General features: G+C 35.1%; 1 protein-coding gene across 1 annotated transcript; it reads right to left on the reverse strand.

Annotated features, from left to right (window-relative positions):
• Window positions 1-4,591: 4,591 nt before the first annotated feature.
• On the reverse strand, window positions 4,592-20,484 carry LOC106071119 (multiple epidermal growth factor-like domains protein 10). Its single transcript, XM_013231156.2, has 13 exons — window positions 20,102-20,484; window positions 17,776-17,928; window positions 16,811-16,948; window positions 15,031-15,168; window positions 13,399-13,533; window positions 12,224-12,358; window positions 10,832-10,966; window positions 10,000-10,137; window positions 8,006-8,143; window positions 6,253-6,390; window positions 5,865-6,002; window positions 5,263-5,322; window positions 4,592-4,919 (listed from the first exon to the last, which is right to left on the reverse strand). Exons 1-13 carry the CDS (start codon window positions 20,202-20,204, stop codon window positions 4,786-4,788), a joined length of 1,683 nt encoding a protein of 560 aa, XP_013086610.2. The 5' UTR covers window positions 20,205-20,484; the 3' UTR covers window positions 4,592-4,785.
• Window positions 20,485-20,811: the final 327 nt, after the last annotated feature.

Genomic DNA, 20,811 nt, shown 5'->3' on the forward strand with positions numbered 1-20,811 from the left:
GATTGGATTTAGATGTATGTTAAACGTAGCTAATGATCTTTTCACGTTATTTCTCTTTCGCTACGAAAATAAAATTAGTTTTGCGAAAATGGTTTACCCGAAGTCGATACATTCTTATCTATTAAAAACAAAAAGAGCGATAGCTTTGTTAAATAAATGGGATTATAAAGTGAACAATTAAACGAAATAATTTTTAGTACGCGATTCATGAATGAATATAGATCTAGGCCTATCTCAACTCGGCTTCGCAGCTTTCGTAAACGAATGTAGCCTTAGAAAACCAAATTTGAATGTTTATTTGATCAAAAAATGAAATGAATGGACTTTAATTAATATATTTATGTGTTAAAGTATAAAACTATGTGTGCGAAGAGAAGTTTTATCATCTTAGAGTTGGATTAGAGTTTTAGATCTAGGGATGGGATTATAAAGTAAACAATTAAACGAAATAATTTTTAGTACGCGATTCATGAATGAATATAGATCTAGGCCTATCTCAACTCGGCTTCGCAGCTTTCGTAAACGAATGTAGCTTTAGAAAACCAAATTTGAATGTTTATTTGATCAAAATATGAAATGAATGGACTTTAATTAATATATTTATGTGTTTAAGTATAAAACTATCTGTGCGAAGAGAAGTTTTATCATCTTAGAGTTGAATTAGAGTTTTAGATCTAGGGATGGGATTATAAAGTAAACAATTAAACGAATTAATATTTAGTACGCGATTCATTACTGAATTGTCTAATGAAAGAATGTTCGTCAGGAAATCTGTAGTCACAGATATCAGGAACTAATTAATGTAAAAAATGCTTTTGAAACACAAAATTGAAGGTTAATTTTATTATATAATGAAATCAATGGATCTTCTTTTGTCTTTTCATGTGTCAAAGTAAAAAACTATCTGCGCAAAGTGTATTTCTTAAAATTAGATCTAGGTCTAAATCCTTTCTATCTTTCTCATGTCAACATTGTAGACATGGCCTAGATCCATAAAATACTATAGCTGTAATAGAGTCGGACAACTTTATTTTTTTTGAGGGTCTTACATTTGTTTTAGGGCTACAATACATTCACTAAGGTCTAAGTTGGTACCCAAGGAACATTCCTGCCTAGTTTTATCAAGATTGGTCAAGCGGTTTTGATGTCTATAAGTAACATACATACATACATACATACATACATACATACTCCTCACATTCTACTTTATAATATAGATAGTTTGATACTAATCATATCAATTCTAAATAAATAAATATGTCTGATGATATCTTAATATAAGCTTATCATTATTAATTATGAGTTATAAACGTAAAACTAATAACAAATTTAAATCTGCTGAACAGGACCGGTCCTAGCAATTGTGGGGCCCTATGCGAAACTGATTGCGCGGGGCCTAGTCTCTGTGGGAATAAGGATAATAAGTGAAAATTAAGATTTTGTATAAGACTTGACTAAGTTAAAAATTGCGATCTGTACTTTACGAGCCTTGTAACCAATAGCATATTTATATGCTAGTGACTATAAAAGTAAATAAAGTATTGGAACTTCCGATTATTACATGAAAGCTGACAATGCCTTTTGTCCTTTTATCACGCGTAGGATTGGCGTCTTCCATAATTAATGGCACTCACAAATGACAATTTTGTCTATTTTTCTGGAGATTTTAAAGAGTTTTCAGGAGATTTTAATAAAGTCAGGAGATTTCCAGGAGTTTTTCGTATATATTTTGCAATTTAATAATTACACCCTGAATTAGCGCCGGGCCTATGAAAGCGCGGGGCCCACTGCCTAAGACCGGCCCTGCTGCTGAACCAGTGAATGAAGTATACATGTTACATATATATTGGCAGTACTGTATTTTAATGTGAGAATACGATGACATAACTATAGAGAAATAATGGACAGTTCTGACAAGTCACGAACCATCGACTCTGTGATTCCACAACTCCGGCAAGCAACACTGGAAGAGGGGAACAAACTATTTTACAGATTTCCTCAAAACAATCCTTCCTATCATTTGTTCTCTATAGTGAATTCATTGTTCTCATATTAAAATATTGTATCTAGAGATACACGTAATACGTAGACAATTTAAAGCTATTCTAAAATCCCACAAATGATCAATTTATATATAAGTGTACATTAGTTGACTCTCACACTACATCACCCACACATTCTCAGCCTCCCCCACAATTATCGCACACTTTATTAACTCTTTACATTGAAATAGTCAGCATGTATATCAATCTTAGTCATTAAGATATTATTATTATATAGATGTCGCACATTAGCTATGGATCCCAGACATTGGCAATTCCACACATTCTACACATTGTTGTGCTCAGATATTTGCCATATCAATTCAGGCCAACACATTGATTAATACACAATGTTATCGATCTCACACATTATTAAACCACATGGCACAGTTATACTAAAGGAACTTAAGTTGATAATTCAGTGTCAAAAGTAAAAATATATTTTAATCCTATACATTTGATTGACAAAGAGCAATGTTTAGCTAAAATATGATATAATGGCCCCTTCAAATATTATAGTTGTGTATTTACACTTTTGACTTCTTACTTTTGATATGTTTTAAAAGACCTTATTAAATTTTAAAGAGACATTTGAGTTTAAGCAAATATAAGAAATCAATAGGGACACTTTTGAAAAGACAAAATGAAATATGTATTAAAATAAACATATTCCATTCAAGACATTGTTCATCTCAGTCGTTTTGATTCCTGGTTTTTCTTTGAGGTATAGAAGTCCTATTTAGTTATTCAATCGATGCATTGGGATACACTCAATCATGCCTGCAGGTTATATGAAGAAAGAATCCAGATATCGCGAGGTATGAATAGTCTATCCTGGTCCACACCTTGTACTGTAAACATAACTTCACGCTGATCTGGCATAGCAGCGATCGATTACCATTTAAAAGAGATTTATTTAACTTTTTCTATTCACTTGATATTTTTTGGTATTGAATTAAAAAAAAAAGTATGTAGATCTATAATACGTGCCTTTTTAAATATTTGAATACATGCATTTAATTCAGGGAACAATATATCACAGGAATGTGGGTTTATTAAGAACATGTACACGAGTTCATTTTATGTCGTGATTTTAAGATAAATCTAAAGGTTTGTAGAAATTGTTTAAAAATTGCGCCTTAAGGTAACAGAGAAGTTATGACAAATGCCATGTAAGTTTCAGGTCTTGCAAAATGTTTGTAAAATGTTTGTAAAATCTTGTTTGTAAAAATGTTGTTTGTAAAATGTTATTGTAAAATGTTTGTAAAACGGCTTACATGTTTCGGATGTTACTTCAGAGTTGAAGACACTCTACGTCCTAGTTCAAACCTCCAAAGGACGACGGGGGATGACAGTGGTCAGGGTATGAACCAGGGACGATCGAGACGCCTGACCAGCAGTCCAGCGGGAATACCGGACGACCGGGTAGCCAGAAAAACAAAGATTATCACGTCTTGGCCAAACTTCCGCTTAGGATGACAACTTGCCGGATTCGATCTCTGGAACTTCTGGACCACTTCCCACGCTTCATTTAACTCTAAATTTTATTCACTGGAATTCTCGCTTTAAAAAAATAACCTTTACATTTTGAAGTTGTAATTATGACGTAGTATTGGGACGTTTCGTTGGCAGCACTGTACACTAGAGGTCGTGTGGTGCGCGCTTCGAGTCCTTCTATCTGCTTACCACTTCGTTCTTACTTATTGGGGATTTATTATCTTTAGGGGAAAATATAAATACCTAACTATTCAGTGTATCTGGTGTATAGACGGTATAAAATGTTGATTACCTATGAAGTTTAATTTTATTTAAAAAATTAAGTGCACTTTATAACATTAAGTTTAAATATCAAACTTTTGACACTTGCCGTGAAAAGAAATTAATATTATTAAGTTGGCATCAATGACCTTTTAATAATGTGTCATTAAAATTTTTTCTTCATTTATTTATTTAGGAAAAGCTGCCAAACTTCCTCTTTTCTTTTCTTAAGTTTTCCATTAGATTGCCTTATTGTCTCCTAGATTCCTCCATATCGGCTTATCTATCTTCAAGAAGTTTACGACCCAAAACCACTTACGTCGAAACAAGGGACAGACGTAACCCGAGGACTGCATTTGTTGCTTAAAGAATGTAATAAGAACTTGCAAATTAAGAGCCCATTCTTGTCTTTAAATCTGTCGTGAAAAACTCCAATGCATATTTCTTATATCGAAATATAAGTTCGGTTAGTGCAGTAATTAAAACAAGTAAATATTTACTGGAGATTAATGAGTAACTATAAATAGCGATAAATGTCTAACTATAAGGTGTATCCGCAGTACAGAAAGCAGGCAGTGTTGAGAAGTTATGTATCTAGAAGTTAGAGATAACTCTTGTGCAATTTTAAACAAAGTAATATATATATATATATGTCCTAAGCTCTTATGCGTGTGAAGTAAACTAATGTTTCTTAAATGCAAGTGACCTTGACATTGATTAGAATAAAACATTTAACCTCGTCAATTAGAAACCTTAAATAAATAAAAACAAATGTGAACACAAATCGCATTGTTTAATTTCTTTTAATTTCAATGATTTAATTTACACATGAATCTTAATAAAAGAGCATCACAAAATGTTACACGGTCACTATGATTGAAACACACACACACACACAGGCACACACACACGAAACTTATATTAATGTGACATTCATATATATATATATATATTTAAAGCTCTTCATTGGCACGAAGAATGCTCATCAGGAGGGGTCTCCTAGTAAGTGCCTTAGTTCCTCCCTTTGTCGACGCCCTCGCTTAATTTCCACCTGAGCTCGTTCTAAAGTCCGGTCGTACTCATGCATGAGTAGATATAGCAGGACACTGCGGCTTTCAGCTGGACAATAATTAAATTAATTAATTATAGGCATATATATCAGTATTAGTACTATGTATCTAATTATCTATATCTGTATCAGTAGATGTGGACATGCCTATATTTATTTTGTAATAAAAATTATATATCAATGCTTAATACAAAGAAATAATATATGACTCGATATCAAGCCTTTAATCATAAGTTCAAAATAATCTCCAGGATACGAAACATACAAACACGAGACATTCCTCAGATACAGAAAATACAATAAGTGGAAATCAACGCAAAATTTAGACACTAGAGCTTCTGTATGTGAGTCGATCAGTTATGAAAGTATGGTTCTATAAACATTAAAACTAACCTGAGAGACCTTTATAAAATTTGCGTTTCTCATCAGCTGAATTATCGTTGAAATCTCCAGCTGGTGTAAACAAATATGTGTATTTAATGGTAAATCTGACATATATAAAGCAATATATATAAATAAATAAATAAATAAATAAATAAATAAATAAATATATATATATATATATATATATATATATATATATATATATATATATATATATATATATATATATATATATATATATATATATAGGAAAAACTTCACGTTTACAGTCATATTTCTTAATACTGGAAGATTTAATTCCCTCTTTTGACATCAAACAAGATGTATCAATTACAACTATCTAATGATCTAATTGTAGTTGTTTTGTTCATTGATTCATGTTTAGTTAGAAAAAAATGAATTATAGTTCAAAGTTTAAACTTGAGAATGGGTAGTGAGAGAAATTAAGTGTTTTAAATGTGTACTAGACGGCATTAGTGGATATAAGCTTCGTACAACCAAACTATCCTGTGGGAATAGCATTTGATCGGAGAGATTAAAATAGAAATAGTTATTACTATGAAAGTATCTTGTACAGGTATTTTTATTGTAAAGTACTACAAGCTACTTACATAAACTGCAATCACTTCCCCAAAAGTTGTCCTTGCATCCATTAAGACAGTTCCCTGTTTCATAATGACACACTGCTGACTCACAATTTTTGGGACATACAGTCTTGCAACCGACTCCAAAGTAACCAATTTTACATGCTGTGAGAACAAAAAGAGAAAGAGCTTTCTGTTTTACTGAGTTTGATAGGTAACGAAGATGACGATGAATGATATACTACGCAACAGAAATAATTAGCATTTTTTCCATAGTTACCCTCTTATTAAATGTAAACTTTGTTTAGGCAATCAACGAAACGTTTAGGGTACGTTACAATATAGAAAATCGCAAGAAAACAAAAAGGGCGAAAGCATCAAAGGGAGGTAATCGTTAAAATTCTATGATACTCACTGGATGAGCAATCCAATCCCCAGTAGTTCCCCTTGCATCCTTTCAAACATTGCCCCGTCTCGTGGTGACATTCACTGCCGGCACAGTTCTTGGGGCAGATAAGTTCACATCGGTCGCCATAGTAACCCAGCATACAAGCTGAAATTTGCCACATTGTATTGAGAAGACTATCATGTACATTTTAGCATCGTTTTTATTTCTATTATAACTAACTTCGCTAAATACTAGTGTAGTTATCCAGGCTATTTTCTCTGTCCTGAGCACAAAAGCAAAGAGAATTATGAATGTGTATATATTGTGTTTAAGTCATGTAATTGTCAGGGATTTTTGTTGTTGAGCGTTGTGTATCCATTAAACTTTCTATCTCTCAAAGTAATGGAACAACTGCAGGTACTGTGGTGCCTTTACAATAACGCACTGAAAAGTTACAGTGTTAGGTACAATTTTCGTTAAACTTATTATCCCGAAACATATTTACTACTTTGGTATTATACAAAATTCATATAAAATATAAATCACGTGTACAAAGCATTCGAGTTATAGAATTGCTTGACTAACAAAAATGTTACATTTTAAGTACAGTGAACAAGGAACAGTTACTGACCAAAAGGTCAACGTTCTATGACCCCGATATTTTTTATTTTGGGTTAGGGGGTTGACCACTATTTACTTACTAATATATCTCTTCAAGAGCTTCCTCAAGTTTAGGTCTGAGCCTCACAAAAACAACAACACCAACAACAGCAACGACAAAACAAACAATGACCCATATTTTGAACATAGCTGACATGCACACAGCTTGACCTCCAACCTGGTCAATTCCTACACGCAAGGTAGCCGCTAGGCACAGTCTTCAGAAAAAAGAAATGGTCTCACGATCTTTTAGTTTTATTTGAAAATTTGACCAGCCAATCCTCTCTCTAACATATTCAAAGAATTTCTTCCTACAATATCAAGTAGAAAATGTTTTTACCATTTCTCTATTTAGAGGCACCAATTACCCGCTTCACTGGTTTGAACACCTATCTCGTGTGGAGGATAATAGCATGCCAATGGCGATCTTTTTTGAACAAGCTTATCTTATATTATCTTATAAAATACAGACGTTACTTATAAAAGGAAGATGATTACGTCCTACGCGTTATGCATCTTGTCATGCATGTTAACCAATGACTTAAATTCTGCCAAGTCACTGGTTTTCCTGGCTAGCTCAGGCAACCCATTCCATGCTCTAATGGCACTAGGGAAGATGGAGCATTTGTACGAATTTGTCCTAGCATATGGAACAAGGAATAAGCCTTTATCAACTCTAATCATGTTTAATAGGCTCAGAGGCTCATCAATTGCCATTTCTTCCAACAAAGCTGCAGCCCTATTCATGGCAGTGGTATGGAGTGGTGTGTGTGTCTAAGAAACGTCAACTCTGGCGCCATTTTGTCCTTAGAGACATCAAGAAAATCAGCTGGAAGCAGAAAGTCTCTGAAAGGTCTCTGAAACAGATCTCACTAAGGTCAGAGGCAAACATGTGGGGCCTTATGAGTCCCAAAATAAAAGTCCAATATGAAAGCAGGCGTCGAAGACGAAAATTGAACGTACAGAGACCTCCTTCGGACAATGGTTTTGTGTGCGACAAGTGAGTCAAAATAAGCAGGTCGCTAATGGGTTAGTCTAGTCACGTAAATATTTCATTTATTCCTAAACTTTGGAATACAAGACAATGTTCTGGTACTATTTGTTAACTTAACATACTTACTTTCATTGCATAAACGACCTTGGTATCCTGGCAAACATCCAAGTGTACAGTTTCCGGTCACATGATCACACACAGAGTTCTGACAGCCACCTGGACAAGATTTACTGCATCGTGGACCAAAGGTACCTTTCGCACATTCTATTTAGTAAAACAAAAAAATATATTTCCTGATACAGTCTGTCCTTCTGTTCAGCTCAGAGACATGGAGAGTCATTGAAACAAATATGGAAAAACTCCAGACTTTGTTAACAGATGCCAACGTCGAATATTAGTAATAAGTGGGCAAAAAAGAAAACAACTGTCTATTTGTCGGAGAGAACGAGACAAAAAAAACATAGCCCAAGACATCAAAAGGCGAAAATAGAGCTGGATAGAACACCCTTGCGAAAATAGAGCTGGATAGAACACCCTTGCGAAAACCAGCTACCAATGTTGCAAGGATTGGATTTGGCAAAGAAAGAAGAAAGTGGGCAGGCCCAAGCAAACCTGAAAGAGGTCAGTCATCAGTGAAGCTGTGAATACCGGAATGACATGGGAGCAGATGAAGAAAGCTGCTCAGAACCGAGTTCGGTGGAGAGGTGAAGATTTTCAGAATGTCTATAACATACATCAGCGGCGAAACTAGTATAGGGAGTGCGGCGGGTGAGGGCCACACCGGGAAATACGAAGCTTAGTGACGCCACTAACCTATATAATAAAGTAAAGCAAACAAATATATTAAGTTATAAATAATTATTTGTTATAATGTTTTATTAATTGGCCCAAGCATTTTTGATATACATTTATAGATTAATGGAAGAAAAACAAGAAGAAACAAAGAATAGAAGAAAGAAAGAAAAAAGGTAGATAGATGAATATATATAGACTAAGATTAGATAGATAGATAGATAGATAGATAGATAGATAGATACGTTTTGTAACAGCCCCTTAGCTGCACCCTCTTTCTAATCTTCATGAATGACCTCTCGGACCTCTTTTCGGTCAATAAGGCACTTTACGCAGATGACCTCTTAATTTGGACTACAGAGAAATATCCAGTGCTGACTAGATTCAAGTTAAATCATATCGGCCTTCAAAGCCACCATCAGTGCTGGTCTTGGTGCCTTTCTGGTCTTCCCCCCCCCCCAAAAAAAAAAAAAACACTTTGAAATAAGTGCACCCTATGGTGATTACTGCTCAAACTTCCAAGCCGAAATTGAGGCAATTACCATAGCACTATATACAGTGGAAAACTAATTATATGAAGGAGTGCAACCACCATCAGATATTGTTGTCTTTACAGACTCCCAATCTACTCTGCAAGCACTTAACAGCAGCACCTCAAACAGCCCAAGAGAGGTAACAACACTAATTGTGATAATCCATCAGATGATATCAAAATTAAATATCAATATCACACTGGATCCCTGGACACATTGGCATCATGAGAAATGAAAAGGCAGATAAACTATCAAAGGCAGGATCATCTATGGAACAACCAGATAATGTCCAGATAGACCTGTTAACTACCTCACCCTAAGATCAATGTTAGTCAACAATCACATAAAGGAGTGGCTCAACTAATGGGCAATAGGAAACACAGGCAGAGCCATGTACAGAGAAATGACTACGCCTAACAAACTGGACAGTATTAACTTCCTCCCCCGCAAAGAACAATCTACAATTTTCCAAATAAGAACAGGACACACACCTCTATTAAATTACCATCTGAACACAATAAATTCCACACAACTCCCCCTTTGTAGACACTGCACCCACCCTAATGAAACCGTAAACCAGATCCTCTTTGAATGCCCCTTCCTAACCCTCCTTAGGCAGACCCTACTTCCACTACAGCCTAACATAACCAACACCCTGTACGGCAGTGCTGAACAACTGAAGAAAGCAGCACACTATTTTTCCTAGGCATAGTCTGCAAAAAAGCACACAGCTCAGCAGCAAAAAAGCTGGCTAGAAGAAGAACAGTTTGTATTAGTTGAAAATAAAACAAATACCTTTTTCACACATATCTCCATAGAAACCATCAACACAACCAACTTGGCATCGTCCTGTTTTTCGATCACATGTTAGGTTGGTACACCTGACAGAACACAGTTGAAGACAACCTTGACCATAAGTACCCTTGTCACATTCTACAAACAGAAATACAGCAAAACTTCTAGACTACATTTGGACACATCAATTAGTACATATCTAAGTGAATCTCTCTGGCCTTAAATCATTTGTACAGTATTGTACACCAGTATACATACTTTTGTACTTAAATAATCACAACAAAACTCATTTCAATTTCTAATGATCTCATGTACACATAAGGCCGCATTTAGGCCGCATTTAGACCTGGCATGTGTTTAGAATGCTACACCACTTTTAAGAAGAACATTAAGACCTATCTGTTTAAAACTTTTTTAGATTAACTGTCATTTCAACTCTCGTGTTTTTGTTTGTAATGTTGTTACAGCGCCTTGAGCCTACATTTTGTTTGTTAACAGCGCTTTATAAATAAAATTATTATTATTATTATTATAATATAGATCTCAAGACCAGATTTACTTTTAAGATGCATATATTTTGAAAAATTATAATGGTCAATTCAGAGTTATCCCCGTGTGGTTCATTAGCTAATATTTTTTACACAAAGAAAAAAAATTACAGTTTCATATTACTGGGAAGATCGTTAGAGCCGATTTCGACATCCGTGTCCACCTAGTGTCCAGTTTCCACGTTGAACCCATGAAGAGTTTGTAAGTTTATTGAAAAATGTTTTTTAAAAAAAGGATTCACTCAAGTCTTAATTAATGATGTAATCCATTACAACTTGGCTACCTTTGTCACATAAATCTCCTTTAGATCCGATTGGGCAGCTTTTACAGACACCAGTCACAGGATCGCATTTATTCTCTACACAGTCAGATGAGCAGACATTGGTACACTTGTCTCCATAGAAACCATCGTCACAATCTGCAATAGATTTATCGTTAGATCCCTTACAAGTCACTTAGCTATTGATGTGTATGTACTAAACTTGCTAAAGTACATTTTATGAATTCTTTTAAAAGTTTCAAGATGGGTGAACAGAGAAATATAGAGATGCAGATCTTAGAGAGAAAGTGGAGATGGATTGGTCACACCCTTAAATAGATACCAACAATAGATCTAGACAGGCCTTAGAGAGAAAGTGGAGATGAATTGGTCACACCCTTAAATAGATACCAACAATAGATCTAGACAGGCCTTAGAGAGAAAGTGGAGATGAATTGGTCACACCCTTAAATAGATACCAACAATAGATCTAGACAGGCCTTAGAGAGAAAGTGGAGATGGATTGGTCACACCCTTAGAAAGATACCAACAATAGAGCTAGACAGGCCTTAGGGAGAAAGTGGAGATGGGTTGGTCACACCCTTAGAAAAGATACCAACAACACAGCTAGACAGGCCTTAGGGAGAAAGTGGAGATGGATTGGTCACACCCTTAGAAAAGATACCAACAACAGAGCTAGACAGGTCTTAGAGAGGAAGTGGAGATGGATTGGTCACACCCTTAGAAAAGATACCAACAACAGAGCTAGACAGGCCTTAGGGAGGAAGTGGAGATGGATTGGTCACACCCTTAGAAAAGATACCAACAACAGAGCTATACAGGCCTTAGGGAGGAAGTGGAGATGGATTGGTCACACCCTTAGAAAAGATACCAACAACAGAGCTAGACAGGCCTTAGAGTGGAACCCCCATGGCACAAGATGTAGTGGAAGACCAAAAAGAACATGGCGACGCAGTGTACTAGATGAAGCCTAGTGGACTGGAAAGAGCTGGGAAGCCATTAAAAAACAAACTAGCAAAAAAACAAAAGCAAAAGCTTATTAAAGGGAACGAACCGCTAATTTATTGCCACTTATTGTAAAAGATAAGTCAGGTTTTAACTCCCTTTCTGTCATATCAAACAAAATTAATAGATTAGTACTAACTGATTAGCTAATTGGTTAATTTTTGGATTAATTCGTGTATTGTCATCGACTATGAATAATTATGCAACACTAGAATTATAGGATGTAGACATCTTTTTTTCAAGTAACATCTTTTTTTTTTTTTTTTTTTTTTTAAAGATAAGATAATTGTTAGTCTGTAGATAATATGACAGAAAAAAACTTCCCAACAATGAAAATAGGGTCATTTTTATTGTTCTGAATAGATTGCTAAGTTACGAGGTAAGCTTTACCTTCATCGCAGTAGTGACCCTGAAGTCCTGTAACACAGTCTTTACATTCTCCTGTTATGTGATGGCATTCGCTGTTGAGACAATTGGTGGAGCAGTTCGATTGACAGCTATCTCCATAAGAACCGGACTCACATTCTGTTAGTGGTGTCAAGGAGGAGTTACATCAGTATCATTTATTTGAACTAAATATATCCCTTTGTGTATAACGTTGTTATCGAATTGTTATAAATGTAAAACTAGTTTGTTTCAGTGTATCACTTGTTTATATCAGTTGTATCACTTGTTTATATCAGTTGTATCACTTGTTTATATCAGTTGTATCACTTGTTTATATCAGTTGTATCACTTGTTTATATCAGTTGTATCACTTGTTTATATCAGTTGTATCACTTGTTTATATCAGTTGTATCACTTGTTTATATCAGTGTATCATTTGTCTATATCAGTGTATCATTAGTTTATATCAATTGTATCACTTGTTTATATCAGTGTATCATTTGTCTATATCAGTGTATCATTAGTTTATATCAGTTGTATCACTTGTTTATATTAGTGTATCATTTGCTTATATCAGTGTATCACTTGTTTATATCAGTTGTATCACTTGTTTATGTCAGTGTATCATTAGTTTATAACAGTTGTATCACGTTTTTATATCAGTGTATCATTTGCTTATATCAGTGTATCATTTGTTTATATCAGTGTATCATTTGCTTATATCAGTGTATAATTTGTTTACATCAGTGTATCACTTATTTATATCAGTGTATCACTTATTTATATCAGTGTATCACTTTGTATTTATCATTGTATATCTATGCTATATCTATAATATATGATTCGTGTTCACTAATGTATCAATATTGTATATTAACGTATGGCTTGTGTGTATTTATATATATAATTATCACCTAAGTGTATCAATGAGACATCAGTGTGTTTGTTTCAATGTGTCACTAGTGTGTTTTCACTAGTGTGTTTGTTTCAATGTGTCACTAGTGTGTTTTCACTAGTGTGTTTGTTTCAATGTGTCACTAGTGTGTTTTCACTAGTGTGTTTGTTTCAATGTGTCACTAGTGTCACAATAGTGTTTATTTTAATGTGTTACTAGAGGGCATCGATGCATATGAGATCAAACAATCTTACACAGTACGTGTTTGACTGCGATCACTGACCTTTATCACAACTATCGCCATAATACCCACTGACGCATTGTTTACAAACACCAGAGATATGATCACATTCATAGTTGTCACAGTTGTTATGGCAGGAGAGGTGACAGTTTTCTCCATAGGCTCCTGTCTCACAAGCTGAAACAAGGAAACTATAATAATCAAACTTCTATTGCATAAGAGCTTAATACGCTTACACACTCGCGCGCATTAACAACACATCAAATTAATATTTCGTATTTCTATTTTATGGAATTAAATTGTTTCTGGTTTTGAGCTTTTAAGAGAGTCTGTATTTATCTTCATACACCGGTGTGACAACTGATTCAAACACAATTTGTCTACCCATAAAATACTATATCTAGAAATATGACAGGTATTTGAAACATTGAGTCTTGCAATGGTAAGAATCTGAGAAGCCAAAAAGGTTTATGATATAAACAAAATATGTATACATCTTTAAATAATTAAATTCTGGGGCTTACGAACTAGGAACATATTTATTGCATAACATATACATTATGAGATGTTTATGTCTATATACACAAAGGTGTATGACCAAAGGTTGATTTTTTTTTATTTTCTAAAATCTTGTTAGCTTTTTTATGAATCTTTTTCAAACTGCTGCCCAAATGGAGTTTAATGGGTTTTTTTTTTTGCTAATGCCATTACCAGTAGCATTTTGGATTTTATGAAATTTATTTATTTTTATTTTTAATATTCATATTGCCATACCAGGCAGAGATCTTAATAAATTAAAATATTGCAGATGTGAGCGTGATAAGACATCGCCAAGGCCTATTCGCTAACACTAAATGTGGACATTTTTCTAATGTCCAAGTCTATACACATTTACACATATATTTACAGGTTGTTTTTTTTGTGACGGTACGCACCGATACGGCGTACAGGCACCTTTTGAAAAAAAGAAACTTTTCTTGTATTTTAACGTATATTATTAATTTTTAGTAGTTAAAAGTTAGGCAATCAACTACTGAGTACCGGCACCTATTATTTTTTACCAAAAAAGCAATATATATATATATATATATATATATATATATATATATATATATATATATATATATATATATATATATATATATATATATATATATATATATATGAATATTATAATAACTTTATAATTACAACAAAATTAATAGAGATTATGAATATTAGTATGTTTTTTTTCATGTATATTTCTTTTTTGTATATAAATAAATGAAACTTTCGGTAGCAGATAGAAAATATATATTCCTTTTTTTCAAATGCTTTTTAATAAAAGGGGCTGAGTGGTTAAGCGCTTGGCTTCCGAACCTGGGGTCCTGGGTTGTATCTTGGTGAAGACTGAAATTTTTAATTCGGGATTTTTATGGTGACCCTGAGTCCATCCAACTCTAATGGGTACCTGACTTTAGTTGGGGAAAGTAAAGGCGGTAGGTCGTTATGCTGGCCACGTGACACCCTGCTTGTTAACTGTAGGACAAAGAAACAGATGAGCTTAAAATCCTGAGCTCCCTACCCTATAGATCGCAAGGTCTGAAAGGGGAACTTGTTTTCTTGTTTTAATTAGACAACATTCGTTAAAATAGATCTTCATTGTTACACAATATTCAGAAGTGTTGTGCTTACGTGTTTCACAAAGAGGGCCTTTGAAACCGGCTACACACCCTTCAGCACAATGTCCTGTAATGTGTGAACAGACCCCACTAGCACAGGATGATGGACAGGTCAGTAGACAATTTTCTCCGTAATAGCCCCCTGGACATTCTGTGAAGAAAGCAAACACAAAATTAAATAGGCACAAAATGGAATTTTTAAAGTAGGCTGATATGAAAGCGTGCACAAAGACTAACCCACAAACATATATACATTGGCGTAGCAGGGTGCTGACACTGCCCTTAGGTCCGGATTTAAAATTATGAGGGTGCGCCTCACATTCTCTATAACAGAAACTCTCAAAGTGGAGTGTGACAATAAAAAATGGAGTCAAAATGTATGCATCCATATATTAAGAATAATAAAATCTAATCCCACTTTATGTTAAAAAAATATAATAAACAGAATTTTCATATTTCTCATTGAAAAATATAATGTTCGTACAGAATGGAATCGAACCCAAGACATTTGCGTTATTCCCTTGCTGGTCTATAACTACTATGTGCAACTTTTATGCTAAAATAGGGATTCCATTTTTTAATTGTTTTTTTTTTTTTTTTACAAAGTTTCAGCTTTTGACCACCTTCCTTCACCTATCTCTTAGTCTTTTGAAATATTGGGGCACCACACAGGATCTGTTAACCGTCTTTCTCCATTTGTCTCTTTTTTTTTCTTGCCTTGAATAGAATCTCTTTCATTTACATGCTTGTCCATTCTTATATGTTGTCATCCCATCCCTTTCTCTGTCTGCATGTTTAGGTCAAACAAACCAGAAATGCGTTATTTAAGTGTTTGTATTTAAGGGGTTGCGGGTCGTTTGATTGAAAGATGAACGAGTCAGACAGGGGTCTTATAGAATTTGAGCACCAGAACATTGTGTTGGGGGGGGGCAGGGGAGCGTTGTTCTGCGGGAAGTTTTATTGAAGCATGGAAACGTGTTTCTGGCAAAATAAACAGATAACAAATATTTCCACCGTAGCGTAGCACCAGTATCAGCTATGATGTAGGCTATTCATCGCAGTTTTGAAGGTTAAAAAAATTGTTTGTTTTTATTTTTGCTTGGTCTTTTTCCGGCAATTTCGTTGTTGTCTGTTTGTTCTTTTTTTTTTGCGCTTTCTGTCTGTCTCAGTGTAGTGCAGTTTAATTTACCTCTGCTTAGGGTACTATTTGAGTTCCATACTTCAAAGGGTTTATCGATTCGCCGTTATAGTTTTGTAGAACCGTGTTACTACGACTTGGTACTTAATGTCTCCACAGGTAGGGGTGGGGGGGGGGGGGCTAGTGCTAGAGTTGAATCTGGAGTTAGTATACACAGCAACGTTAAGTCAGAACCAATGTAGATGAGTAGCGGGTGTAGCTGTTTATTAGTTATCCGGTCGATGACATGACATCACAATGTACAGAACTATAATATTAATATAATCATGGATTTAGTCATTAACTATTTCTCTCCGTCATTATTTACCACATACTGGTGGAATCAACGCTGGTATCGTCAGTTAGGAGAGAAAGAGTTAACATGTCATGTTTGTTTTGTAGAACTATATACCTAATGTTGACATATTAATGTATTGAATCTCATCTTCATTATAATTAGTCCTTCAATTCAAAAATAATTGCATGTATTCAATACGTAATTAGCCTATACTTATGAATCATTCTTGAGAAGATGAACTGTCCTGTATTTTTATTAACTGACAACTCTGAATGCAAGCCTGACAGTTGCTGGTCAAAAATCAATATTAATACACACCGTCATTACAGTGGTCCCCAATATATCCAGGTTTACAGCCATTGGTACAACTTCCGGTCTCGTGATAACACACATCGTCTGCACAGTTGGTTGGGCAGACGGTCAAACAATTGGTGCCATAATAATGTTTGGAACAAGCTGCCGATATTTCAAAACAAGAGTTAGAGAAAGAACAATACTCTTTTAAAATGAATATATGTCAGTTATAAGATAAGATAATTTAGAATGACTATATATAATTATTATTTTTATGATATCTATAGCAGTGGTTCTCAACCTTTTGACCACAACCTTTAATGCAGTTTCCCTCTATGTGGCGGCCCCCAACAACAGTGGTGTAGCTAAGGATTTTAGGGCCAAGGGGCTTGACCTCTTTAGGAACCCCTGCAGTTTGATATTCGACATCATGACATGAGATAATGGCGTAATATTAAATGTAAAAACAAAATTTCGGACAATCATTTGGCCCCCCTGCTCTCAAGTAGGGGCCAGGGGGGATTTTCAAATTTGGAACCTCTCCCCCACCATAGCTACGCCACTGCCCAACAGTAAAAGTATTTTCATCCATATGCCTAATTAACTGTGCTTTTGCTAATGTTATAAATTGATGTTTACATTGTATATAACTGATATGCATTATGTATTTTCCTTTTAAAAAACTGACTATCGCCAAAGATTTGTGTAATTATATTTTGAATAAAAGAACTTTCTGCAGATAATTAAATTGCTAATCAAATTGAGATTTTATCTTTATGAATCTCATTTATTTATTATTCTATTACGTATTCACCACATTCATGTTGCATTAATACATAATAATTCTACAAAAAGTATTTATACAAATGATAGTACGGAAACTCTCAAAATGTCACTTATATATATAACAGTTGATCGCGTCGTTACTAGTCTACTTATCATAAATGCTTATCCTAAAACTATCTTGGTTTATCAACATAGAGACTTACTTTGATTACAGAAGTGTCCGATGTAGCCATCCTTACATCCGTCGTCACACACACCGCTGGTTTTCTCACATTCCAAGAACTTACAGCCAGTGCTACACTCGAGTTTACAATCCTCTCCATGGTAACCAGGCAGACATGACAGCGTCTGGTTATCTGGAACAGGAAGTGACTAAAACATATTACAACTAGAGCTTACGGAAGTTTGTTAACTGTCCTTGCACGGCTATTTCAATAATGATATGATTTTAGCATTTAAGTTAACTTACATACTCAATTTATTTTCATGCTAATGTTTTCATTATTTGTTCGGTAAGATAGTGTTACCGCGATGTCAATGTAAAAGTTCCCCTTTCAGACCTTGCGATCTATGTGGCAGATGATGTAAAGGTCATCTGTTTCTGTGGCCAACGGTTAGCTAAGGTGTCTTTTGACCAGCACAACGACCAACCATCTTTACTTTCCACATATAATTTTAGGTACCCATTATAGATAGCTGGGTGGCCCTAAGATCCCGAAAGTAAAAATCCCAGTCTTCACCAGGATTCAAACCCGATTTTTTTATGATGTGTTAGGGTTAGGGTACTTAGTGATGGCGACCCAGGTATGCATAATCTGACAAGATGAACATCCTGTCATTATGCATTCGATTGACTCATCCACCTGCTTTTCGGAAAGATACGCTTTTCATATTTTAGTACTGACAGTTCGGTCTTGTATTGCCGTGAGAAAAAGCCTTCTGTTTAATGGTAAAGATGACCTGCTTTGAGTTACGTCAAACTTGTCCCTATGTAAAAAAATCGGAAATTTTAAAAGAATTATTATTCTTATTATTTATATTATTATTATTGTTATTTTGTGAGAAACGAACCCGTATTCATTTTCTGGCACCGGCCAGGGTCGAGAAACCAAATTTATTGTAGTCCCTTTATCACTTTCCACTGAGGAATTGTGGCAGGTCTGTCTGCAGTACCGCCCTCTGACAGGCAACGAGAATCTTCTTATGAATATTAAGGGCCTTGAAGGTTAAAGAGAAACCAAACTCATTGTAGTTCCTTTATCACTTTCCACTGAGGAGTTTTCTGATGATGTGGCAGTACAGCAGTACCGCCCTCTGGGAGGCAACGAGATTCTTCTTATGAATATTAAGGGCCTTGAAGGTATCTGTGAGGTCAGTTGTCATTATCCCCTCGGTTGATGTAACAATGGGGTACATTGTTATCTTATATAACTTCCATAAACGCTGATTGTCCTAGCCAAGGTTCCCAAACTTTCTTTGTTTTTTTTTTTTCATTTAATTTTTTTTTTATATTATGAGACAGTGTTATTATTAAGCTAGAAACGAACGAGTATTCATTCTCTGTCGCTGCCAGGGTCATTAAAGAGAAACCAAACTCATTGTAGTTCCTTTATCACTTCCTACTTATGAATGTTCTGTTATTATTATTATTGGTTGTGTATGGCGCCATGTTCATGCTCTAATGCATGCTCAATTTCTGTTTGTAGAGAAGGATGGTAGGGAAAGGGCTGTTTGAGAGACAGCGTCCAGAGCTTCTTTACTGCCTATGCGCGCTCAGCAAAATAAACTCAGCTGAATCAAATGTCGAATTAGAAACTCGAACTCGATCCCCTCATTGAAGTAATCATGCTGCTTATGCCACACACCATATGATCAATCTTCACCCAAAGGACAACCTACTAGGTTCAAGCCTACTCACGACATTGCTACTAGGTTCAAACCTACTCACGACATTGCTACTAGGTTCAAACCTAACCACGACATTGATACTAGGTTCAAACCTACTCACGACATTGATACTAGGTTCAAACCTAATCACGACATTGATACTAGGTTCAAACCTAACCACGACATTGATACTAGGTTCAAACCTACTCACGACATTGATACTAGGTTCAAACCTAATCACGACATTGATACTAGGTTCAAACCTAACCACGACATTGATACTAGGTTCAAACCTACTCACGACATTGATACTAGGTTCAAACCTAATCACGACATTTATACTAGGTTCAAACCTAACCACGTCATTGATACTAGGTTCAAACCTAATCAGGACATTGCTACTAGGTTCAAACCTAGTCATGACATTGCTACTAGGTTCAAACCTAATCACGACATTGCTACTAGATTCAAACCTAATCACGACATTGATACTAGGTTCAAACCTAATCACGAAATTGCTTTTAGGTTCAAACCTAATCACGACATTGCTTTTAGGTTCAAACCTAATCACGACATTGCTACTAGGTTCAAACCTAATCACGACATTGCTACTAGGTTCAAACCCTAATCACGCTTACTTACCTATATCTTGTGCACGAGCTGTCACAACCAACAACAAAAACAATGTCACCGCGCATTTCACAAAAATTGATGTCACGTGACTATAAAACGTAACTAGTTTCATTCTCGACCTTACAAAACAAAAATACTTCTTCAAAATTTACGTCATAATCAGGATCTACTTTTAATTGAATCACTTCGCACTAGAGCGTTAATCCATTTTAGTTCACTGGCACTAAAGAATGAAGCACTTTATCAAAGACGAAGATGAGAGCTCAACTAGACATAGAGAAACAAAGAATGAACACTAGAGACAAGAAAGACTCATGGCAAGAACTAAAAGAAATGGGGTTTTCTGTTTTGTTGTAACATACTGCACTTGTCAGGCATGTCAAAGTGGCTGTCAGTAGTGAAAAGAAAGTTGGCACGCAGAGATGAAATGGGATACCTCAGCACGTGCCGGTTGTTAGAATTAGTTGATTTCTCCACGCTACTTGTGTGCTTTTTTCGGAACTGAGTGTTCTATAAATAGAGTTTAATGAGAGTGCTTACGTGGTGCAATAAACTTTAAGTCAAAATAATGTATATATAGATCTACCTGAGTTTTATTGGGAAACAGACACACAACAAAAATACATGTAACAAATATACATGTTACACAGCCGAGACTATTTTTAGAACGTGTATATTTGGAAAACACACACACATGTTTTTTTTTTAATTGTGTCATA

The sequence above is a fragment of the Biomphalaria glabrata genome, chromosome 9 (assembly GCF_947242115.1).
Source record: "Biomphalaria glabrata chromosome 9, xgBioGlab47.1, whole genome shotgun sequence".
NCBI lineage: Eukaryota > Metazoa > Mollusca > Gastropoda > Planorbidae > Biomphalaria > Biomphalaria glabrata.